The sequence below is a fragment of the Tamandua tetradactyla genome, chromosome 6, assembly GCF_023851605.1.
Source record: "Tamandua tetradactyla isolate mTamTet1 chromosome 6, mTamTet1.pri, whole genome shotgun sequence".
NCBI classification, from domain to species: domain Eukaryota; kingdom Metazoa; phylum Chordata; class Mammalia; order Pilosa; family Myrmecophagidae; genus Tamandua; species Tamandua tetradactyla.
The window spans coordinates 75357089-75382313 of NC_135332.1; the positions used below are offsets into that span (position 1 = coordinate 75357089).

General features: G+C 47.8%; 2 protein-coding genes across 4 annotated transcripts in view; one reads left to right on the forward strand and one right to left on the reverse strand.

The window, feature by feature from the left end:
* Positions 1-16992, forward strand: part of TBCD (tubulin folding cofactor D) — a 251762-nt gene extending 234770 nt beyond the window's left edge. For all 3 annotated transcript variants that reach the window (XM_077166310.1, XM_077166311.1, XM_077166312.1), the window contains one exon: positions 16743-16992. In XM_077166310.1, the coding sequence (XP_077022425.1) occupies positions 16743-16757 (15 nt within the window). In that variant the 3' untranslated portion in view covers positions 16758-16992. The remainder of the gene's footprint in view (positions 1-16742) is intronic.
* A 2313-nt stretch (positions 16993-19305) lies between these two features.
* The window catches only part of QTGAL (queuosine-tRNA galactosyltransferase), a 253960-nt gene continuing 248040 nt past the window's right edge, over positions 19306-25225 (reverse strand). The window contains exons 8-12 of the mRNA XM_077166314.1: positions 24151-24275; positions 21350-21485; positions 20790-20858; positions 20518-20592; positions 19306-19855 (exon numbers count right to left, since the gene is read on the reverse strand). Coding sequence (XP_077022429.1) covers positions 19775-19855; positions 20518-20592; positions 20790-20858; positions 21350-21485; positions 24151-24275 — 486 coding nt within the window. The 3' untranslated portion in view covers positions 19306-19774. The remainder of the gene's footprint in view (positions 19856-20517; positions 20593-20789; positions 20859-21349; positions 21486-24150; positions 24276-25225) is intronic.

The window sequence follows — 25225 nt, forward strand, 5'->3', positions numbered from 1 at the left end:
GCGTGCTGTCCGTGACCTGTTGTGTTCTCCAAGACAGTGGTTCCAGTTCTGTGCTGTCACTGGGGGGATGGGGCCTGTCCGTGTCCTTGGGGAGAGAAGGGCATTGACGTGAGCCACCGGCTCTGCCGGGCTGTCACTGCCTCCCACCTGTGACTTTCGTCACAGATCTGAGCCTCTCTGGCTGTGTGCCTCTGGACCTCGGTTTGAAAGGCTGCTGGAATTGTTCATGGAAGAACAGCCTGGACAGAAAGAGCATAGATCCTAAGGGCGCAGGATCCATAACCATCACCCGGACGGCGCCCCAAAGCTTCTCCACCTCAGCCGCTGCTGCCCACGGCTAAGCTCCACCTGGCGTGAGCAGCATGTTCCAGGCCCCTGTGTGGGACAGGTTTCCGCCCTGCAGGTAGACACATCAAGGAGAGGAATTCTTTAGGAAGAAATCTTTCTCCCCTGTGCTGTAGCTGCTCTGCTGGGCATGTGCTGGTTTGACAAGGGAGGCCGAGCACTTCTCGCAGAGTTTACTGGCTGTTTGGACATCCTCTTCTGTTAAGTCCTTGTTCTAGGTGGTCTTTTGGTGCCATTTGTGGGGCTTCTCCATGCATTCTGTTTGCTGACTCAGGATTGCTGGCAGCTTCTCCTCTGAGGCCTTTCCATTCTCTGGTAGTGTCAAATCCTTGATGAACACAGGTTCCTAGATTTTAGTATATTCTAATTGTCCGTTTTCCCTTTTTATTTTATTGTATTGGTCCTGTTTAAGGAATATGTCTACTCCAAGGTTATGTAGACAGTCGTTTTTTCCTGAAAGCGCTGTGGTTTTACCTTTCAGATTTAGATTTGCAGTCCTTTCGATCGTGGTTGGCCCAGCCCTGCGCCCACCCCTGCACTGTCACCATCACCATGTGTGCGTTTCCTTCTGGGGCCTCTCTTCTGTTCCCCGGACCCTTCTGCTCACATGAGCCAACTACTGGGAGAGCCAGTCCTTGTCTTTTCTTCAGGGTTGCCGCAGCTTCTTTTGGTCCCATTTCCGTAACACTTTTAGAATCAACCTGTCAATTTGCACAATAAGACCTACCAGGAGTTTAAGGTTGCTTGGAATCCACAGTTTGATCTGGAGTGCTCAGATGCCCATGAACATGGAGGACCGCCCCGTTACCAGGCAGTGCAGTGCTCCCAGGTGTTAGGGTTACCAGGCAGCGCAGTGCTCCCAGGTTTTAGGGTTACCAGGCAGCGCAGTGCTCCCAGGTTTTAGAGGTTGTGTGCACAGCTCGTTAGACTTGCTCCAGGTTACTCGATTCTTTTTGATGCAGTTGCAAATAGTATTTTAAAAATTTTATTTTCTCTTTGTTTTTGATATATATATAGAAATACAAATGACTTTTGCTTGTTGACTTTGTTTCTAGTAATACTGCTGTTTCTATGCATTCATTTAATAGTTTTCTCTACAGAGTCATATCCTCTGTGCATGGTGAGAGATAAGGAGTGGTCGCCCCGTCATGTGGGCCAGGCCCACCCGCAGTGCTCACAGGCCTTCTGGTCTCGGCAGGGTGCCACGCTTCACTCGACTGGTTTTCTAGCTGCTTTCCCTTCATCTATAAAAAATTTTCATGTGGTTTTATTCTTGTTTTCTATAAATGTGAAACTTTGAGTTTCAAATAATATGCTACCATTGCATTCCTGTAGTAAATACCAGTTTGGTCATGATTTTACATCACCTTTTTACTTTGTTAGATTTTTAATATTTCCTGCAGTGTTTTTGTCAGATTTTAATATCAGGGATTTCAGGGTTTATGCTAGTATCATAAAATGAGTTGGGAAAGGTTCCATCTCTCTCTATTCTCTGCAAGACTTTATGCAACACTGATGTTATTTCTTCTCCAAGTGTTTGGAAGAATTCACTGGTGAAGCCATAAGAACCTGAAGTTTTCTTTATGGGAAAAATTATACTTCAATAATGAATGGAATTTTTTTGAATAGATAATGGACTATATGGGTTTTCTATTTCTTATTCTGTCAAATTTATTGCTTTATCTTTTGAAGAATTTGTGCATTTCATCTAACTTGTTAACGATGTGATATATTCTCTTATTATAATGACTGTGGATCTGTAGTACTGTCCTTTTTAAATTCTGATACTGGAAATTTGTTTCTCTTTTTGCTCTTCCTGTGTGTGTGTGTGTGTGTGGGGGGCTGCTGGTTTTACTAATCTTTTAAAAGGAGCCACTTTTGTTTGGCTTTCTGGATTTTTCTCTGTCGTACATTTGTTTTCTTTCTTAATTTCCAGCTCTTATCTTTATTGTTTCCTTCCTTCTTGAAGTCTGATCTGCTAGCTTCTTAATATGGAAACTTTTAGCCTTTCTTCCATAATCATATGTGCATTTAAAACTATAGATTTCCCTCTGAACACTGCTTTACCTTCATCTAACAAGTCTTCATGTTTTCTATCTCCCTAATCATTTAATTCAAAATATTTTCCAATTTCCATTTTGATCTCTTCTTTGGTCCATGGGTTGCTCATGTGATTTTAGTTGTCAGTAGCTGGGGATTTTCTGATTAGCATTTTGTTACTGGCTTTTAGCGTAATTCCGCTCTTGTTAGTGAACATAGTCATTTGAGGTTTGTTGGAGCTTTTTGGCAGATAGTCCCTGCGAGCATTGAAAGAATGTGAAATCTGTCATTTTTGGGTACAGTGACTCCACCCCCTTTTGATTAGTTGTTAGTATGGCATGGCTTTCTCAAGCTCTACACTTTCAACCTACTTGAGTCTGTCTTTCAGATGGGTTTCTTGGAGACAGCATATAGTTGGGTGTTTTTTTGTTATCCACTCCGACAGTCCTTCCTTTTCATTGTTGTAGTTAGACCATTCACATTCACAGTGACTGGACATAATTGGGTGTCTGCCATGTTTGATACTGTTCTCGATTTGTCCACTTCGTTGTTCCTTTTCCCAGTTTTCTAATGTATTGGTTTTAATTGAACATTTTATACAATTCAATTTTATCTCCTCTCAGCATATGAATTATATTTGATTTTCAGAATTTCGGGGTTGCCTTAGAGTTGACCATATACACTTTGAACTGAGCCCACCTCAGGTAACACCACTGTCTCAGTGCTTCGTGAAGCCACGAGCCCAACACCAGGGCCCTGCCAGCACCTGTGACACTGCAGCCGCTCATCACAGGGCCCTAAGGCTGAGCCACCCAGTGCCCTTTTATTAGGATCGGTTGAGGTCATTGTCTTCCAGCTCAATTCAGAATAATTCATTTGTCCCTTCCTCAGTGTTCTTCCTTTATGTAGACCTGAATTTCTGACCCATATAATTGTCCTGCCTCAAAAACTTATTTTTAATGCAATTTTATTGAGATATATTCACATACCAATAATCATCCAAAGTGGGCAGTCATTAGTTCACAGTTTCATCATATAGTTGTGCATTCTCTACCACAGTTTTTGAACATTTTCATTACTCCAAAAATAAGAATAAAAACGGACACCCAGAACATCCCATACCCCTGACCACCACCATCCCATTATTTATTTTTTGCCCTTATTTTCCTACTCTTCTGTCCATTCACTGGAAGGAGAGTATCAGTACAAGGTTTTCAAAATCACACAGTCACATTGTGAAAGCTCTATAGTTATTCAGTCATGTTTAAGAATCAAGGTTACTGGATTACAGTTCAACAGTTTCAGGTATGTCTTTCTAATTATTCTTATACATGAAAAACTGAAAAGGGTTATCTATATAATGCATAGGAATAACCTCCAGGATAACCTCTCAACTCAGTTTAAAATATTTCAGCCATTGAAACTTTATTTTGTCTCATTTCTTTCCTTGCCCTTTTGGTCAAGAGGCTTTCTCAATCCCATGATGCTGGGTCCCACTTTGTCCCCTGGAGTCATGTCCTCTGTTGGCGAGGAGATTTATACCCCTGGGAGTCGTGTCCCACTTAGAGGGGAGGGCAGTGAGTTCACCTGCCGAGTTGGCTTAGAGAGAGAGGCCACATCTGAGCCACAAAAGAGGTTCTCTGGGGGTGACTCTTAGGCATAATTATGAGTAGGCTTATTTTCTCCTTTGCAGGAATAATCCTCAATTCCAAGATTGAGGGCTCAGCCTATTGAATGGTTGTCCTCATTGCTTGTGAGAATATCAGGAATTCCCCAGGTGGAAAAATTTAGTATTTTCACATTTTCCCCATCCCTGAAGGGGACTTTCCAAAAACTTCTTTATTTTCTGCCCAGAATGCTCCGGGATATATTGGGGCATCACACTAACCTGTACAAGCCAAGAAGATCTCATGCCCTATTCAAGGTTCCATATAACTGTGGTGTTCAAATAGACAGACTATGCAAGTTAAATTAGCTAATGTGCTACAGAAAATATAAATTTTGCACAAAGTAAACATTTCCTCCTTTGGTCTTACACAGAAGTTGAAGTTTTTTTTTTATTATTAATTAACGGAAAAAAAGAAATTAACCCAACATTTAGAAATCATACCATTCTGCATATGCAATCAGTAATTCTTAACATCATCACATAGATGCATGATCATCGTTTCTTGGTACATTTGCATCGGTTTAGAAGAACTAGCAACACAACAGAAAAAGATATAGAATGTTAATATAGAGAAAAAAAATAAAAGTAATAATAATAGTAAAAAAAAAAACCTATAGCTCAGATGCAGCTTCATTCAGTGTTTTAACATGATTACTTTGCAATTTGGTATTATTGTGCTGTCCATTTTTGAGTTTTTGTATCTAGTCCTGTTGCACAGTCTGTATCCCTTCAGCTCCAATTACCCATTATCTTACCCTGTTTCTAACTCCTGCTGGTCTCTGTTACCAATGACATATTCCAAGTTTATTCTCGAATGTCCGTTCACATCAGTGGGACCATACAGTATTTGTCCTTTAGTTTTTGGCTAGACTCACTCAGCATAATGCTCTCTAGGTCCATCCATGTTATTACATGCTTCATAAGTTTATCCTGTCTTAAAGCTGCATAATATTCCATCGTATGTATATACCACAGTTTGTTTAGCCACTCTTCTGTTGATGGACATTTTGGCTATTTCCATCTCTTTGCAATTGCAAATAACGCTGCTAAAAACATTGGTGTGCAAATGTCCGTTTGTGTCTTTGCCCTTAAGTCCTTTGAGTAGATACCTAGCAATGGTATTGCTGGGTCGTATGGCAATTCTATATTCAGCTTTTTGAGGAACCGCCAAACTGCCTTCCACAGTGGTTGCACCATTTGACATTCCCACCAGCAGTGGATAAGTGTGCCTCTTTCTCCGCATCCTCTCCAGCACTTGTCATTTTCTGTTTTGTTGATAATGGCCATTCTGGTGGGTGTGAGATGATATCTCATTGTGGTTTTGATTTGCATTTCTCTAATGGCCAGGGACATTGAGCATCTCTTCATGTGCCTTTTGGCCATTTGTATTTCCTCTTCTGGTAGGTGTCTGTTCACGTCTTTTTCCCATTTTGTAATTGGGTTGGCTGTCTTTTTGTTGTTGAGTTGAACAATCTCTTTATAAATTCTGGATACTAGACCTTTATTTCATATGTCGTTTCCAAATATTGTCTCCCATTGTGTAGGCTGTCTTTCTACTTTCTTGATGAAGTTCTTTGATGCACAAAAGTGTTTAATTTTGAGGAGCTCCCATTTATTTATTTCCTTCTTCAGTGCTCTTGCTTTAGGTTTAAGGTCCATAAAACCGCCTCCAATTGTAAGTTTCATAAGATATCTCCCTACATTTTCCTCTAGCTGTTTTATGGTCTTGGACCTAATGTTTAGATCTTTGATCCATTTTGAGTTAACTTTTGTATAGGGTGTGAGAGATGGGTCTTCTTTCATTCTTTTGCATATGGATATCCAGTTCTCTAGGCACCATTTATTGAAGAGACTGTTCTGTCCCAGGTGAGTTGGCTTGACTGCCTTATCAAAGATCAAATGTCCATAGATGAGAGGGTCTATATCTGAGCACTCTATTCGATTCCATTGGTCGATATATCTATCTTTATGCCAATACCATGCTGTTTTGACCACTGTGGCTTCAATAATATGCCTTAAAGTCAGGCAGTGCGAGACCTCCAGCTTCGTTTTTTTTCCTCAAGATGTTTTTAGCAATTCGGGGCACCCTGCCCTTCCAGATAAATTTGCTTATTGGTTTTTCTATTTCTGTAAAATAAGTTGTTGGGATTTTGATTGGTATTGCATTGAATCTGTAAATCAATTTAGGTAGGATTGACATCTTAACTATATTTAGTCTTCCAATCCATGAACACGGTATGCCCTTCCAGCTATTTAGGTCTTCTGTGATTTAACAGTTTTTTGTAGTTTTCTTTATATATGTTTTTTGTCTCTTTAGTTAAATTTATTCCTAGGTATTTCATTCTTTTAGTTGCAATTGTAAATGGGATTCGTTTCTTGATTTCCCCCTCAGCTTGTTCATTACTAGTGTATAGAAATGCTACAGATTTTTGAATGTTGATCTTGTAACCTGCTACTTTGCTGTACTCATTTATTAGCTCTAGTAGTTTTGTTGTGGATTTTTCTGGGTTTTCGACGTATAGTATCATATCATCTGCAAACAGTGATAGTTTTACTTCTTCCTTTCCAATTTTGATGCCTTGTATTTCTTTTTCTTGTCTAATTGCTCTGGCTAGAACCTCCAACACAATGTTCAATAATAGTGATGATAGTGGACATCCTTGTCTTGTTCCTGATCTTAGGGGGAAAGTTTTCAATTTTTTCCCCATTGAGGATGATATTAACTGTGGGTTTTTCATATATTCCCTCTGTCATTTTAAGGAAGTTCCCTTGTATTCCTATCTTTTGAAGTGTTTTCAACAGGAAAGAATGTTGAATCTTGTCAAATGCCTTCTCTGCATCAATTGAGATGATCATGTGATTTTTCTGCTTTGATTTGTTGATATGGTGTATTACATTAATTGATTTTCTTATGTTGAACCATCCTTGCATACCTGGGATGAATCCTACTTGGTCATGATGTATAATTCTTTTAATGTGTTGTTGGATACGATTTACTAGAATTTTATTGAGGATTTTTGCATCTATATTCATTAGAGAGATTGGTCTGTAGTTTTCTTTTTTTGTAATATCTTTGCCTGGTTTTGGTATGAGGGTGATGTTGGCTTCATAGAATGAATTAGGTAGTTTTCCTTCCACTTCAATTGTTTTGAAGAGTTTGAGGAGAGTTGGTACTAATTCTTTCTGGAATGTTTGATAGAATTCACATGTGAAGCCGTCTGGTCCTGGACTTTTCTTTTTAGGAAGCTTTTGAATGACTAATTCAATTTCTTTACTTGTGATTGGTTTGTTGAGGTCATCTATGTCTTCTTGAGTCAAAGTTGGTTGTTCATGTCTTTCCAGGAACCCGTCCATTTCCTCTAAATTGTTGTATTTATTAGCGTAAAGTTGTTCATAGTATCCTGTTATTACCTCCTTTAATTCTGTGAGGTCAGTAGTTATGTCTCCTCTTCCATTTCTGATCTTATTTATTTGCATCCTCTCTCTTCTTCTTTTTGTCAATCTTGCTAAGGGCCCATCAATCTTATTGATTTTCCCATAGAACCAACTTCTGGTCTTATTGATTTTCTCTATTGTTTTCATGTTTTCAATTTCATTTATTTCTGCTCTAATCTTTGTTATTTCTTTCCTTTTGCTTGCTTTGGGATTAGTTTACTGTTCTTTCTCCAGTTCTTCCAAGTGGACAGTTAATTCCTGCATTTTTGCCTTTTCTTCTTTTCTGATATAGGCATTTAGGGCAATAAATTTCCCTTTAGCACTGCCTTTGCTGCGTCCCATAAGTTTTGATATGTTGTGTTTTCATTTTCATTCACCTCGAAGTATTTACTAATTTCTCTTGCAATTTCTTCTTTGACCCACTCGTTGTTTAAGAGTGTGTTGTTGAACCTCCACATATTTGTGAATTTTCTGGCACTCCGCCTATTATTGATTTCCAACTTCATTCCTTTATGATCCGAGAAAGTGTTGTGTATGATTTCAATCTTTTTAAATTTTTTAAGACTTGCTTTGTGACCCAGCATATGGTCTATCTCTGAGAATGATCCATGAGCACTTGAGAAAAAGGTGTATCCTGCTGTTGTGGAATGTAATGTCCTATAAATGTCTGTTAAGTCTAGCTCATTTATTGTAATATTCAGATTCTCTATTTCTTTATTGATCCTCTGTCTAGATGTTCTGTCCATTGATGAGATTGGTGAATTGAAGTCTCCAACTATCATGGTATGTGTGTTTATTTCCCTTTTCAGTGTTTGCAGTGTATTCCTCACGGAATTTGGGGCATTCTGGTTCGGTGCGTAAATATTTATGATTGTTATGTCTTCTTGTTTAATTGTTCCTTTTATTAGTATATAGTGTCCTTCTTTGTCTCTTTTAACTGTTTTACATTTGAAGTCTAATTTGTTGGATATTAGTATAGCCACTCCTGCTCTTTTCTGGTTGTTATTTGCATGAAATATCTTTTCCCAACCTTTCACTTTCAACCTATGTTTATCTTTGGGTCTAAGATGTGTTTCCTGTAGACAGCATATAGAAGGATCCTGCTTTTTAATCCATTCTGCCAGTCTGTGTCTTTTGATTGGGGAATTCAGTCCATTGACATTTAGTGTTATTACTGTTTGGATAATATTTTCCTCTACCATTTTGCCTTTTGTATTATATATATCATATCTGATTTTCCTTCTTTCTACACTCTTCTCCATACCTCTCTCTTCTGTCTTTTTGTATCTGAGTCTAGTGCTCCCTTTAGTATTTCTTGCAGAGCTGGTCTCTTGGTCACAAATTCTCTCAGTGACTTTTTGTCTGAGAATGTTTTAATTTCTCCCTCATTTCTGAAGGACAATTTTGCTGGATATAGGAGTCTTGGTTGGCAGTTTTTCTCTTTTAGTAATTTAAATATATCATCCCACTGTCTTCTAGCTTCCAGGTTCTAGCTGTCTTCTAGGTTTCTGCTGAGAAATCTACACATAGTCTTATTGGGTTTCCCTTGTATGTGATGGATTGTTTTTCTCTTGCTGCTTTCAAGATCCTCTCTTTCTCTTTGACCTCTGACATCCTAACTAGTAAGTGTCTTAGAGAACGCCTATTTGGGTCTAATCTCTTTGGGGTGTGCTGCACTTCTTGTATCTGTAATTTTAGTTCTTTCATAAGAGTTGGGAAATTTTCAGTGATAATTTCTTCCATTAGTTTTTCTCCTCCTTTTCCCTTCTCTTCTCCTTCTGGGACACCCACAACACGTATATTTGTGCGGTTCATATTGTCCTTGAGTTCCCTGATACCCTGTTCAAATTTTTCCATTCTTTTCCCGATAGTTTCTGTTTCTTTTTGGAATTCAGATGTTCCATCCTCCAAATCACTAATTCTATCTTCTGTCTCTTTGAATCTATCATTGTAGGTATCCATTGTTTTTTCCATCTTTTCTACTTTATCCTTCACTTCCATAAGCTCTGTGATTTGTTTTTTCAATTTTTCTGTTTCTTCTTTTTGTTCAGCCCATGTCTTCTTCATGTCCTCCCTCAATTTATCGATTTCATTTTGAAGAGGTTTTCCATTTCTGTTCGTATATTCAGCATTAGTTGTCTCAGCTCCTCTATCTCATTTGAACTATTGGTTTGTTCCTTTGACTGGGCCATATTTTCAATTTTCTGAGCATGGTCCGTTATCTTCTGCTGGCGTCTGGGCATTTAGTCAGATTTCCCTGGGTGTTGGACCCCACAGGTTGAAAGATTTTTCTGTGAAATCTCTGGGTTCTGTTTTTCTTATCCTGCCCAGTAGGTGGCACGCGTGGCACACGTTTGTCTGTGGGTCCCACCAGTAAAAGGTGCTGTGGGTCCTTTAACTTTGGAAAACTCTCGCCGTGGGGGAGGTTCGCCAGCCGAAGTGGCTTGGAAGAGTGCCAGCCGGCCCGGGGGTCTGAACGCGGGGAGGGTCGCTGGCCACCGCAGCCTGGGAGAGCGCCCGTCCGAATTTCCTAGTCAGCCCGGGGCGCCAGGCATGGCGGGAGGGCGCCAGCCACCGTGGCCCGGGAGAGTGCACCGTTCCCAGCCGGACCGGGGAATCGTGTTTGGAAGGGACCCCCCAGGTCACTGTTCTCCGCGGCCTGGGGATTCTCTCATTTGGTCCGGGGGGGCGCGCGTGGTGGGGGCGCCAGCCGCCGCGGCTTGAGGGGACCGCCTGCCCAATTCTGCCAGCTGGCTCGGGAAGGAGGAGGGGAGGGTCTCTGGCTGCTTGCCGCCCTCCCCGGGAAGCCCGCGCCCCTCGACGATCTCACTGGAACGGGTTCTCCCAGCCAGTCAGCCGTTCCAGGATGGGGTACGCTGTCTTTTTGATCTCTGTCGTGGCTCCAGGAGCTGTTCTGTATCGTTTCTACTCCCCTAGTAGCTGTTCTGGGAGCAGTCTCATGGTTGGGGGCCCGCAGGAGGGAATTTGCAAGGGGTAAGCCTGAGTGGGAGATGGGGAGGGAAGTGGGAACCTGCAAGAGAAGGGGCACCACTCAGCCCAGAAGTTGAAGTTTTAATATACAGTCAGTATCATCCTTTATCCTGTATTCTGATTTACTGTTAGCCCTAACCAGATCAACTACATTCATGTCTCTACTTGAAGTCTGATCTCTTTTTCATCTTTTTAAACAGTTGCTATATGGGGTAATACTGATTTTCACAGCTGTTGAACTGAGTCTCAGGTGTCACAGACACCCGAAGTTCCAGGGGAATGACCAGGTTATATACAAATAGTTCGTCTCAGAATTTAGAAATAGCCGCTACAACTCAGGAATAGATGTGACTGTTGTGAGAGTTTACAGTGTAAACCTTGACATTTAAATTTCATCTGATAACCTATGCCTCAAGTTCAATTCTGAGTTTGCCCATTACAGTTAGTTCATATTAGTGAGCCGTTCTAGTATTTGTCTTTGTTTCTGGCTTATTTTACTCAAGATTCTGTCCTCAAGGTTCAGGCATCTAGTTGACGCCTCACAACTTCATTCCTTCTTGCAGCTACTTAGTCTTCTGTTGTATGTAAACACCACAGTTTGCCCTTCCATTCATCAATCGATGTACCCTTAGGCTACCTCTATCCATTTTAAATAGAGAACACTGCCACCATAAACACCAGTGTACAGATGTCCATTCATGTCCCCACTCTCAGTTACTCCAGGTATGTACCTAGCAGCGGGTGCAGGATCTTATGGCAACCCCACCCCTAGCATCCTGTGGGTCACCACACAGACCTCCAAGGGGCTGCACCTCTCAGTTTCCCCACCAACAGTCAATACTGCATCTCTTTCTCCATGTTTTCTCCAGCACTTGTATCCTTGTGTTTATTTATTATTGTTATTTTTGCATAGGCAGGCACCAGGAATTGAACCCGGGTCTCTGACATGGCAGGTGAGAATTCTGCCTGCTGAGCTACCGTGGCCCACCCTGTTTATTTTTTTAAAAGTTTTATTCACACACCATGTTATCCATTCTAAGTAAACCATCAGTGGTTCCCAGTATAATCACATAGATATGCATTCATCACCACCATCTATATGAGGACATTTCCATTTCTTCTACGAAGAAAGAATAAGGAAAAATGAAGGAAGAAAATTTAAAAATGAAAGGAGAAACATCAACACCACCAAGAATCCCATACCTCTCCCTTCTGTCTCCCTCTTACTGACATTTAATTTTGGCATAGAATTAATGGAAGCATATTACAGTGTTAAGTGGTAACTATAGACCTTCATTTGCACCGATTATATTTTTTCCGTGTATACCATTCCCATTTTCAACATCTTGCACTGTTTACATTAATTTGTTCTCCTTCATGTATTTAATCAATAATTTAGTGATTTAATCACCGTCATTGTCCACTCTAGGCACTCCTAAGTTATACCATCTCAGTCTTTATTCTCTGTCTTTCCTTCTGGTTTCATATGTGCCCCCAGCTCTTCTCCCTCTATCATACTCACATTCAGCTTCGTTTAGCGGACCACATTTTGTGCTAACATCAGATAGTATTGTGATACCCATTTCTGAATTTTAACTGTCAGACCTGTTGCACATTTTGTATTCCTTTAGCATCAAATGCCCGATCTCTACCCTCTTTCTATCTCCTGATAGCCTGTGTTCTTAACTTTAACTCTCAGTTTGCTCATTAATGTTCGTTCACATTAGTGAGATCATATATTATTTGTCTTTTTATTTCTGGTTAATTTCACTCAGCATAAGTGAAATTAGGTCCATCCACATTGTTACATACTTCATGACTTTATTCTGTCTTACAGCTGCATAGTAATTCATTGTATGTATATACCACAGCTTGTTTAGCCACTCATTCAATGATGGACATTTGGGCTGTTTCCATCTCTTGCAGTCATAAATAGTGCTGCTATAAACATTGGTGTTGCAAATGTCCATTTGTGTCCTTGCCATTGGGTCCTCAGAATATATACCTAGCAATGGTATTGGCGGGTTGTATGGCAATTCTGTATTTAGCTTCCTGAGGAACCGCTGTTCTAGTTTGCTAGCTGCTGGAATGCAACACACCAGAGACAGATTGGCTTTTAATAAAAGGGGATTTATTTCATTAGTTCTTCAGAGGAAAGGCAGCTAACTTTCAACTGAGGTTCTTTCTTACATGGGAAGGCCCAGGGTGGTCTCTGCTGGCCTTCTCTCTAGGCCTCTGGGTTCCAACAACTGTCCTTGGGGTGATTCCTTTCTGCATCTCCAAAGGCCTGGGCTGAGCTGCGAGTGCTGAGATGAGGTAGCTGAGCAGCTTGGGCTGTGCTGCGTTGAGTCTCTCATTTAAGCACCAGCCAAATAAATCAAACTTCATTGCAGCAGGCATGCCTCCTAGCTGACTGCAGGTATAATCAGCAACAGATGAGGTTCAGGTACCATTGGCTCACGTCCACAGCAACAGAACTACGTACCTTCACCTGGCCAAGTTGACAACTGAATCTAACTGCCACAAATGCCACACTGCCTTCTACAGCGGTTGTACCATTTGATATTCCCACTAGCAGTGCATAAGTGTGCCTCTTTCTCCACATCCTCTCCAGCACTTGTCGTTTTCTGTTTTATTGATAATGGGGCTGTTCTAGTGGGTGTGAGATGATATCTCATTGTGGTTTTGATTTGCATTTTCCTAATAGCCAGTGAAGCTGAGCATCTTTTCATGTGCCTTTTGGCCATTTGTATTTCCTCTTCTGAGAAGTGTCTGTTCATGTCTTTTGCCCATTTTTTAATTGGGTTGTTTGTCTTTTTGATGTTGAATTGTAGGATCTCTTTATATATTCTGGATATTAACTGTACCCTTATCTGAAATGTGCTTTCCAAATATATTCTCCCATCGAATAGGCTGCCTTTTTACTTTCCTGACACAGTCCTTTGATGCACAAAAGTGAAAAACTTATTTTGTGTGTGTTTGTTTTTTGTTCTCTGTTTGAAAACTTATTTTTAATATGTCTTACAGAGATGAATTCCTTTGTTTATAGTTTTTTTGAAAAATTCATTATTTCTCCTTTACTTTTGAGGGATAATTCCACTGGATATATAATTCTAGTTTGTTGGGGGATTTTGTCCCAACACTTAAAAATTTCACTCCAAAAAAAATTTCACTCTGTTCTCTTTTTGCTCGTATGGTTTCTGATTAGAAGATTATTGTGGTTCCTCTCCTTTTCCTCTATAAGTGTTTGTTTCCCTCTGGCTTCTTGCAAGATTTTCTCTGATTTTGGTTTGCTGCAGTTTGGATATGGCATGCATAGGTGTGGTTTTGGGGGTGCTTACCCTGCTTGGTGCTTTCTGAGCTTTCTGGATTTGTGGTTTGCATGAGTCATTAATTTTGGAAAGTTCTCAGTCATTACTGTTGCAGACATAATTGCCCCCCAAATATATGAACCCTGTAATCTCCAGGCCCTGTGACTATGTTGTCTCACATAGCAGAAGGGGCTTTACAAGTCGGATTAAAGGTCTGTACCTTAAGATGGAGGAGCTTTCCTGGTTTCTCCAGGGTGGATCTAATCACACAAGTCCCTGAAGGTGGAGAACCTTTACCACTGGAAAAGACACAATGGAGGTTCCACCTGCTGTTTCAGGCTTTGAAGACGGAAGGCTCTGGGGTACAGGTCCCCTGGTGCCAGCAGCCTCTTGAGTTGGGGCAGCCCTCAGCTTCCAGCCAGCACGTAAACGAATTCAGCCAACCTGAAGGGCAGTACTTGGGTTCTCCCCCCAGAGCACACAGCCTACTACTGTCCACTCGATCTTAGCTGGATTTTAGCCCTTGTCGGATTTTGGACTTCCAGAACTATAAGATGATAAATTTGCATTCTTTAGGCCATGAAGTTGGCGTGACAATTTTTTACAGGAGCGTAGAAAACTAGTATAGTCTTCTGTTCAGCTTTCTTTTTCTCCTGTTATTCCCCTTACACATGCGTTGTATGTTTTGATTTGTCCAGAAGTTCTTAGATGTTGTTTTTTTTTTTCCATTCTTTTTTCCCTTTGCATCTGGGAAGTTTCTACTGACCCCTTTCCAAGTTTGCTGATTCTTTCCTGTGCCCTCTCTACAGATGAATCCATCAAAAGCACTCTTCATTTCTGTCGCAGTGTTTTTCCTTTGGATTCTTTCTATGGGTTTCTTACATCACCCATCTGTTTGGGTGTGTGGTCCACTCTTCCACTAGCACCCTCAGGATAGAATCATACCTCAAATTTCTGGTCTGGTAATTCCTGCAGCTCTGCTGTACCTGTGTCTCGTTCTGATGTTGTCTCTTCAGACTGCTTTTCTTGCCTTCTGGCATATGTTGTAATTTTAGCTGAGGTTCTAGTTAATCTGCTTAGGGGTTGGTCTGAGTTTGTTGTGGCAGTTGCTCCAGCAGTTTCAGATTCCCGTAATGTCCTTGTTTTGTCTCCCCTCTTGACGGCAAGGTTCCCTGAGTGCTCCTCTTGCGGCTGTAACCCTCCGTTATTACACTGGGCCCCCGTGGGTGTGGGGTGGGGCCGATATATGGTGTTGATTAACCTCCGTTTCTACTCTGCACAGCTACAGCCCTGCAGCTGTTTTTTCCCACCACAGGTGAGAAGGGAAGGCTGCTGGGGGCAGGCGTGGGAAGGCATGTGGCAGTGTCCTTTCCCCTGGAGAGCAGGGTTTCATCATGGCTTCCTTTCCCCTGTCAGACCACAGGGTGGGGGGAGGCTTTTCTGGATCTGCCCTGCAGGAGCCTGGTGGAATTCTGGAGGGAAGCAGTGTAGGTGTGAGGCTCCCACTGGTCCCGCATGCTCGGCCTCCAGCAGTTCATCAGAGTGCATCTTGGGGTGCCCTCTGGTCTAAGGCTCCAGCAGCTTCTGCTTCCGAGAAGTGGATCTCGGCTTCTCTACAGATTTGGTTTGGTGAGCTCAGTTTTCTGATGGGTCCATGAAAAAAATCAAAAAACGTGTCCAGCTTATTGGGTTGTGTGGTTGGGACTACTGACTTAAAGCTCTTTCTGTGCTGGAGCGTGTGGTTAGGGAAAACTTCCCAGTTGTGTTTTGTCTTATTTATTCTGTCAGCTGCTGAGAGAGTTGTGTTGCAGTCTCCAACTATGAAATGGTTTCTCAGTTTATCTTTTTAGTTTTGTCAGTCTCTTGACACACTTTGAAGTGCTCTGGAGCCTGTGTGCTTCAGGTCTGACGTCTGGTGGGTAGACTGTTGTTTTGAATTGTTGTTCTTCACTTATGATGCTTCTCATCTGGAAGGCTGCTCCGTGGGACGCCAGTGGAAGTTTTGTGGGTTTTTTTTATGAATGTTTGTATAGTTTATCTTTTTGTATTGTTTTACTCTTTACTAGATATGCTTCTCCAACACACATTACAGTGAGTCTCATAAGTAGTACATTATTCATTGGGGTGTTTTTTTCCATTTATATTTAGTGTGTCATTACTGATTTAGTTGGGCTTCGTCTACCATCATTTCACTGCCTTTCTGTTAATACACTTTGTCCTATTGTTCTTCTAGTGACTGCTTTTCTCCTGCAGCTAGACCACGGGCACTTCCACACCGCACCCCTGACCCCCAGGTCACCCCTGGACACTAGAAGTGCTGAAGCATTTCATTTCCTCTTTGCCAGCTTCTCTTGGCCTTTCTTCTTTTTCAACCACTTTCTTTCAGTTCTTCCTTTACTTCTTTTCTGCCTCCTTTTTGTTCACTTATTTCTTGGTTGTGTTTTTGCCCTTCTCCAGTGTGCCTCATAAGTTTCCTTTTCCATCCATTCTCCTTCAGACCTTTGTAATTCCATCCTCATTTCTGGGATGATTTTCTTCCCTCACACTCTCCTTGTCTCCCTGCCCTGTGCTGCACTGTCTGCCTCTCCTCCCAGGACCCACGTCCAGAATCAGAGGCAGTGGTGGGCACTGGCCTGGGCAGCTCCCGGACTGACCAGGCAAGGGAGGGAGTGTGGGTCCCCCACTTCCTTGGAGGCCCGGATAAAATGTCTTTCACATTTACATGCATTAAGTTAGAGAATGCAGCGCGACGAGGCCTGCATACTGCAGCTCCACCAACAGCTGGTGCCTTCTACCCTGTTTACCAGGATTCCCCAGGCAGATGGTCACAAAAGGCAGTTTCCTGCTAGGAACCCAGATGTTTATTGGGGTCCAAAGAGGGCTTGGGCCCCACCGCAGGGACCATGTGGGAACAGTCCTGAGTGGCCCTGACTCTCCCGTCTCTTCCACAGCCCAGGCCCTGCTGACCGAGTAGCCGATGCCATGGGGATCCTACTGATGCATGAGGAGCACGCGTGTCTGCTCCTGAGGAAGGGACGTCAGACCCAACGGACATGCAGCCAGGCTGGGGGTCTAGTGCCTCTGGCTGGAGAGTGGCCGGTGCCAGGCTTTGGGGTTTTTAGCCAGCGTGGAAGCTCTTTTCATGCTGCTCCCGCACTTGAGGCTGTGAATGTGCCTCCCATTAAATCATGCTCCGAGCTGTGTGCGTGTGTGCCGTCTCTGGCGTCGATGTGCTGAGGCCAGGGTGGAGGGAGGACCCCTCCCCTGGGGGCAGCCAGGGCCTTGCAGGGATTGGGCAGGGCAGGGCTGTTCCCCTACCCCACCCCATCTTAACTGCTGACACGCACGTCTGTGTTAGATGAAAGTCGAATACTGGGGGTAGGGGGTGTAGAAGCATGTTCTGGACCCATTGTGCAGCTTGGGGACAGCTTTAACCCCTGCCCCATTTAAGCTCAGAAATACACACGTCTGCACGTGGCACCTGCCTCTTACAACTTCCCACATCAATTACTTACACAAACCAGAAAAGGCCATTACATCAAACAAGCTCCGAATCACCTGAGGGAGACTTGCCATGACCAAAACTCGAGAACCCCGGTTGAAAAGGCAGGGTAACTGTGTATCTGCTGCAGAGAAGACTGAAAACTCAGCATGGCTTCTCCCAGGACGCCGGTCCTCTGGAGAGAACGTGGCAAGTGCCATGGTTGCCTCGTGAGCCTTTTTCTTATTTGGCCAACACATAAACTCTGGTTCCTGAGCAAGAGCAGCTGCTGTGCTGACCTCGTGCTGGTCTGCGCTAATCCTGCAGGAAGGAAGAAGCCTGAATCGTAAGTTCACCTGCCCTTCGTTTCTTTGGTGGCCCTGGGGCAGCTCAGGACACTTATGGGTGTGGAGGGTCCCAGCTCCACCTGGCCCCAGTGTGCCCGGAAGCAAGGCTGGTGTCCGTGCAGGGCCCAAGACAGCCCCACCCCTGCTCCGCCGTCTGTGGGGGTGCTGAGGGTGGTCTGGGTGCTGCCGGGACAGGGCGGAGGGGGTTGAGGCCAGGAGGACGGCTGTCAGGCCTGGTGCTTCGGAGAGCTCGGCCTCAGGACACTGGCTAGTGGACTTCACCCTTTGTGCTAGACTCTGACAACCTTTAAACCCCCCAGTGGAGAAAGCCTTGCATCATGTTTGTGAGTTTTATAACGTTATAGATAAACCTTTATTTCACTCAGTCCTTAGAAAATGCTACCTCCTGAAATAAGTTGGTCAGTTTCCCATCTTAGACGAGAAAGGTCAGCAGAGTCTCCTGCTGGCCCCAGATCCCGTCACACCCTGTAGCAGGAGCCCTGACCTCAGAAGCTGGTGTCTGTGGAGGGATGGGTCATGCCTGGAAGTCCCACACATGCTCCCTGCTCAGCAGACAGCCGGGAGAAGACAGGGTAAACAGTGCACACAAGACTCATACGCTAAAACACTGCTGATGAAAGAATTCAAAGAAGAACTAAATAAATGAAGAAATACATCACTCATGGATTGGAAAACTCGACTGATGTTGCTTCAATGACCGAGACTGTGGTGCCAGCAGAGGGACAGACAGGACAGGGAACGAGAGAGAGCCCAGTGGCCCAGGATGTCTTCTCCACAAGGCACCGCCGCAGGGAAAATCTGAGTCTGGACCTACACTCTTCTCAAAATCTGGTTTGAGATGAATCACACTTGAGTGTGAGAGCCAAAACTAAAACCTGTGAAGGAAGCCATAGAGAAGTCTTTGTGACATTGCAGTAGGTGACAGTGTCTTTGGCAGGACAGAAACTGAGTGTAAGAAAAAATTTAATAAATCAGGCTTCATCAAAACTACAAGCTTTTACTTTAAAAGAAAAACAACCATTAAGAAAGTGAAAGGGTAAGCCACAGACTGGGATCAAATAAGCACGATACACTTAACCCTGGTGAAGGACTCGTATCCAAATATATAATGAATTTTTACAAATCAGTTAGCAAACGACAAACCGGTTCAAAGGCGGCCAAGCGCAACCGGCAGCCTCCCGTGCCCGGTGAGCCCCGAGACCCCGCGGGTGGGTCACCTGCTCACCAAAGGCCTGTGGCGGGTCAGCCTGTCCCGACCCGGCGGGTTTACCGGGCCTGGGGCGGCCGTGTTGTGGCCACAGCACGCTGGCCCTGGGAAGGGACAGGTGTGTGCACACACTCTGAGGAGTAAACACAGGGCGGGTGTGAGTAATGGTAGAGGAGGGTTTTGTTGTGATAACCTCACAACTTCTTTGTAAATTCAAAGTTATTTCAAAATGAAGCATTAGAACACAAATGGGCAAGAGATGACCACTTCAAAAGGAAGACGCTGGAGCAACCCACGAGCTCGTGGAAGTGCACGGACTCACCTTGTGCCCCGAGGGGGCCACCACGCCTGCCCCCACTGCCTGGGGGCCTCCTTGTACAGCTGGACCGGTGCCCACCTGACTCCCCAGGAATTCTACCGCCAGGTTTTTACTCAGGAGTGATGAAGTCACACTTGGACTGAGTATCGCGGAGCTTTATTTCTAATAGCCGAGAACTGGAAACGACCCCAACGTCTGTCAAGAGGGGGAGGAGCACAAGGCGTCCTGTCAGTGCTCCCAGAAGCCCCTGGTTCAGGCCACAGAAGCGGACGCCAAGGCTCGGCGGAGTCCCTGGCATCTGGCAGCTTGTGGGCGAAGGTGCACTTGGCCCGCAGGTGATGTCAGCAGCCTGTGCAGCTTCCTGCAGCCATGCTTCCCAGCCAGGCCGTGGCTGGACGCGAGGCGTGGACCTGCACCTGCTTGCACGCCCTGGGGGGGGAGATGAGGCCCCCTCCTCTCTGTTGACCCTGACGTCACGGTGGCTGCACTCGTGCTGGTAAGGATGGGGTGACAGGCCAGGCCCGGCGCTCCACACAGTCGTGTGCTCTCGCCCTGGGGGCTGTGTGTGCCCTGGGGCCGTGCACACCTGGAGTGGCGGCTGGGACCTGTCAGCTGAAGTGAACGAAGTCCCGGCCCTCCCGTAGGTGCAGCGACCTCAGGTTGTTCTCGAACACACCCCCCGTGAGGTCCTGGGGGAGGGGCCGCAGGTCAGGGGCCGGAGGGCTTGGCAGCCAGCCCGGTGGACACAGTGTCCTCCTGGCCGCCAGGCCCCTTGGAAGGCTGCTGCCCTCCCTCCCCGCCCCCCACCCCCACAGACGGGGAAGGAAAAGAGACCGCATAGGGTGGACAGCGCAGGCTTGGCCCCTCCCCAGACTCCCATCCAAGGCACGAGGGTGTCCCTGTGTGGCTGCAAATCCCCAAGGCAGGGGCCGAACTAGCAGCCCAGTGCTGGGGGTTCCACTGGTGGGCAGGGGGCCGACCCCCAACAGCACTGCTGCCTGCTACAGCACAACAGAGGGAGGCCCAGGGAGCAGGAGCAAAGCCCAGTGCAGGGGTGGGGGGGTGGGGGGTGGCCAGACCTGCCTCGTGGGCACTGAGCATCTTAGAAGGATGTGGGAAATGCTGGGGGTGTGCGGGGGGCCGCAGGGATGCTAAGCCTACAACAGAAACCACTTAAAATGCCCAAAGGCTGCAAGGAGCTCTGCTCTGAAGGGTGGGATGAGCCTCGAGGCTGTCTGGTCTTTGGGGGGGCCTGGGCACACCCCACCTTGGGGCATGCCTCGTGGGCAGAGAAGGGCTGCCTAAGGGGGTGCACACCGAGTGCCGTGGCCGCCCCCCCCGGGACACTCACCAGCTTCACGCAGAGGATGAAGGGCGGCTTGGCGGCTTGGAAGTGCAGGATTGGAACCCGGGGCTTCGGCCGCTCCTGGGGAATTTGTTTGTTATCCAGAAACAAGAGGCTGGTGGTGACCCCACCCTGAGCTGGCTGTGTGGACACCTGGGCGGGGGTGTTAGGTGGGGGAGAAGGGGCAGCTAGGGAAGCCCAGACTCTCAGGACACCTAGGAGCCTCCCAGGGGTCCTGGGGATGCCAGGCTGAGCATGTGGGGAGGACCGGGAGGCACCTCGGAGTCCTCGTAGCAGTAGAAACCCTTCCTGATCTTGTTCTCGTCCACATCACAGAACGCGGCCACCTGGGGGAGAGCAGACACCAGGACCCAGGCTCGACGAGTCCCGCGTGCAGGGAGAAGCCCTGGGGACCCGGGAGCCCCGCAGGGAGGGAGATACTGCTGGAGCCGTCTCGGGGCACAGGGCCCTCAGTTGTCAGCACTTCAGCCCAGGGACCCGTCCCTGGGGGGTCTCTTTACCTCAGCCGCCGCCCCCACCCCTGCGATCCTGACGTTTAGTTGTCGCCTGAGCTCCCTAAGCCTGTCTTGTCCTTCTCGAAACCCGCTCCGGGCAGATGTTTTCTGTGGGTTTCTTACTCCTCCCCGTGTGGTCAGCGGTTGCTCCATCACCCTGTGGTCACTCCAGCATCCCACTCCCCCTGCTCCCCCGAGGCCCCTCGTGGACTCAGGTCCCAGTGGCTGCCTCTGGGCCCTCCCTGTGCTGGGGGCTCCGTCAGGGCTCGTGGGGACCCGGGGCTGGGGTGGGCGCTCAGGGGGCGGGGCGGCGTGGGGCGCACCTTGCCCCGGCTGGCGGCCCCCAGGCTGCGGTAGAGCCGGCGCCCCTGCCGGCCGGCGTTCCAGATGGTGAAGGCCGTCCAGTGCGCGAGGACCCTCTCCTCCAGGAAGTGGACGCGGCGCGCCCAGATGGTGGCCCTGCAGGTGGGGGAGAAGAGAGCGTGGGTGGACGGGCTTCGGCGCCCAGCAGCCACCAGGGCTTCAGCCCAAGGCCATGCGTGCCACAGCCCGGAGCCCGGCTCTGTTCCCTCCTTCAACCCCCGCACAGCCCTCGGCCAAACACTGCCTGAGCAAGACCCCACAAGGAGGATGGGTGGGTGAGGTGCACGTGGAGACGGCAGCAGAGGGGCAGACGTCCGGGGGCCTAGCCCACCCTGGGGGCCCCTCCTGTATCTGAGCTCAGGCTCTGTGAGGAGGGCACTGGCGTCCAGGGGCGCTGGGGGGCAGAGCAGGCCCGAGGCTCGGCCAGACCCCAGGGAGGCCCTGGACGTCCGGGGCAGACGACGGTGCGACCTCAGTGCCGCCTGGCCCACTGGCGTGGGGCAGGCACCCTCTCTGCGCTAGGGTGCATCTGTCAGTCTTTCTCGCCCTTGGCCAGTCGTGACACCTTGTCCTGAAGACCCCGGAAGCATACGAAGGGATTTCTCGGGATGCATGACCTGGGCGTGGTGTAAGGCAGTCTTTTCCATGCTGCAGAACTGGACACCTCTGGTGTCAGGGTCAGCCCCTCCCCAGGCAGGAATTCAGGGTCTCCTCAGTGGGCAGCCCTCCCCCCAGGGCAGAGTCCAGGGACCCACAGCTCCAGAGAAGCAGGAGTCCCCAAGCAGGGGCCGTGCTGTGAGGGTCTGGGGCATCTGCCAAGCGGCAGCCCGGACTGGACAGACCCTGTCTGTCCTCTGAGGTGGCTCCATTCGGGCCTCGGTACCCCAGTGCCCAGGCCCACTGTGGCTGTCACGGGAAGGGCCGAGGAGACACCGCAAAGTAGAGAACAGGACAGAACCCCGCGGCTGCTTCTCCAGTGACCACTACGACCGCCTGACCGTAGGGCCGGTCAGCTAAGAAAGGTGGCCACGCACTGGAGCCCCGGGGACGCAGGGCATCGGCGCGGCCCTCGGGGAGCCCAGGGAGCAGGTGGGTCCCGCGGGGTGGGGGCGCTGAGACCCACCCTGAGTCTCCTTTTCTGTACGGTTTGGTAGGAATGAAGATGCATCTTTCCCCACATAGATGCCCAGGGGTTCTGTTTGTTGGAAGTATTTTCCTTTCTCCATTGAATGACTTTGGAGATTTTTTGATAATCAAGTGACGGCATAAGCATGAATCTATTTCTGGATTCTCTATCGTTTCACCCATCTATTTTTCCACCTTTATGCTATTACTAACATTTTCCTAATTGCTTTAACTTTAAAGTAAGCCTTAAAATTAAGAACTGTGATTCTTCAAACTCTGTTCATGACTGTTGATGTGTCCTGGGTGACCTCTGTCTCCTCGTGCTGCTGAGACGGCGTCACCTCCACCCGCTCGGCCTTCTCCAGGACTCTGCTGGGCTGCGGGTGAGACGGGGACCAAGTGCCTGCAACCACCCTGTGTCTTCCAGGCTGTCAGCCTGGCATGTCTTCCCGCCCAAAGGCCTTTAACTTTGCTCAGCTTTTTTCGTTGGTAGTTTTTACGGTAGACAACTGGCACACACCAACGCTGAGTGAGGCTCATGAGAACAACTCGTGACCACTGATATTCCCCTCAAGCTACTGAATCAAAATCCTGTTTAACAAGACAGGAAAATCTGAAGACAAGTCCCTCTGCTTAACCCTGCGAAACAAAGCTGGGCTGAATGTTGAAAAGCACATGTGCAGGCGCTCCAGGGCCACTGGGGCTCCGTGGACGCCGCGGCTGGGCCCACTGGGGGCCCCGTGGCGTGAGGGCGTCACTCTTGGAAGGGGGTCTCCCACTCGAGAAGCTCCAGCCTCCCAACAAGTCTTGACGCCTCGAAGGGCAAGACAAGACGTCAGCCCCATGCCCAGAAACACAAACATATCTCTCTGGGCCAGCGCTTTAAATTCAGAGGACTCCACCACAGGAGACAAGCTCCGGTGTGCCGCCTTCCACCACACGGGGGGACATCCCCAAACCATGAGCAGCGATAAAGCAGGAGGGCAGGGGGTGCACCCAGCAAGGAAAGTGCATTTAGTCCAGCTGTAACAAAATGTAACGCACGCGTGCGCGCGCGCGCACGCCCACACACACACACACACACACACACACACACACACACACATTTCACATCAAGGAAATACGCCCCCTTTCCTCCCCTCACCCGTCCCATCTGCCCTGCCTCTTCCACCAGCCCCGGGAGCATCTGGGCCCCAGCGGCTCAGCTTTGAGGCCCACAAAAGATGGACAGTGAGTGGGCAGCCGGGCCTGGCCGCAACCAAGAGCTGGGGTGCAGCGGAGCCCGTCCCAAATGCCACCAGCCTCTCCCTCAGGGGCTGGGCTGGGGTGGGGTGGGGAGGGGAGGCAGAGAGAGGGCCCTCGGAGCTCCCCACGTCTGCACTCAGAGACAGCCAGGCCAGGTGCAGCAAAGCACAGCAGCTACATCTGGTTACTTACGTTTCACCTCAATTAGATAATGAGGGAGCAGGCGCTGGGTGCCCCCACCAGGTGGCCCCACCCTCGACTCCAGAGCCCGCTGTGCCCCATGGGGCCTCGCCACGCCCTGCATCTGCTCTGCACCCTTCCCGGGCCGGGCGCGCGCGGGCACTGAGCCCGCCTACTCCGGGCTGGGTCTGCACCTCGGCGGCCCACTCACTCGAGGACGGAGTGTGTGGCTGCAAGTGGGTGGTAGCGGTAGAGGAGGAGGCTCTGGTCCACTCTGCAGACGCCGCCGCCCTTCCGGAGGTGCTCGTAGAAGAACAGCAGGTCCTCTGGCACACCCTGCAGGACAGACACACCGACAGCTGCTGGAGCTTCCGCCTGCGGCAGAGCAGCGTGCCTGCTTCTTAACGGGGCGCAGGTCCACCCTGGAATTGCTTAGCCTCAGGCCTGACAGGTGCAGAGAACGAGTCCTTGACTCCGCAGGGAGATGAGGATGGAGGGCGGGTGCAGGAGGGGTGGTCTGCATTCTCCATCTGCTCTGAACTGTTGGGCAGAAGAGGTCTCAGAGGCTGAAGGAGGAGCTGGGGTGTGGGTCCCCCTGAACGGGGTGCTGAGGGAGGGGCCGCTGAGTCCTGGGCACGCTGTCGCCCCGGGGTGTGGGACTGCTCAGTCTGGTTGGGGGACCTGGGGCTCTGGCTCCTGCTCCCCCCGGGACACGGGACGCACCGAGCACGAGTCCAGGCGCCATCCTGCCACAACTGTGGGGGCGCACATGGAAGCCACACACCAAATGGTGTAGCACGTGGCTCCTGCCTGCCATCACCACGGGTAGGGCAGGGGGCCCACTGCGGCTCTGTGTCCCCTCCATGGGACATCTTGATCCTCATGACCTTTTCTCAGGGGTCACACCTACCACAGCACCCACCACCCAATGCATCCCCAAAACCACCTTCCAATATAGAGCTCAGCACATTAGGTGATGTTCCTGCAAACACCTGTGGCTTTATAGTCACCAGCATAACTTAACTTTCAAACAAAACACAGTCATCCTCAAGATACAGCCTTGAAGTGGACATCTGATGGCTGAGCTCACATGCCACCTGGGCTGGCTGTGATGTCCAGTTGTCTGGTCAAGCAAGCACTGGCTTGATGGTTACTGTGAGGGTGTTTCCTGGATTTAAGTCATTAGTCAGCTGGTTGCATCTAAAACTGATTGCATCTACAATCAACAAAGGAGACTGCCTTCAGCAGTGAGAGAAATTTCAGTCAGTTGGAGGCCTTGGACAACT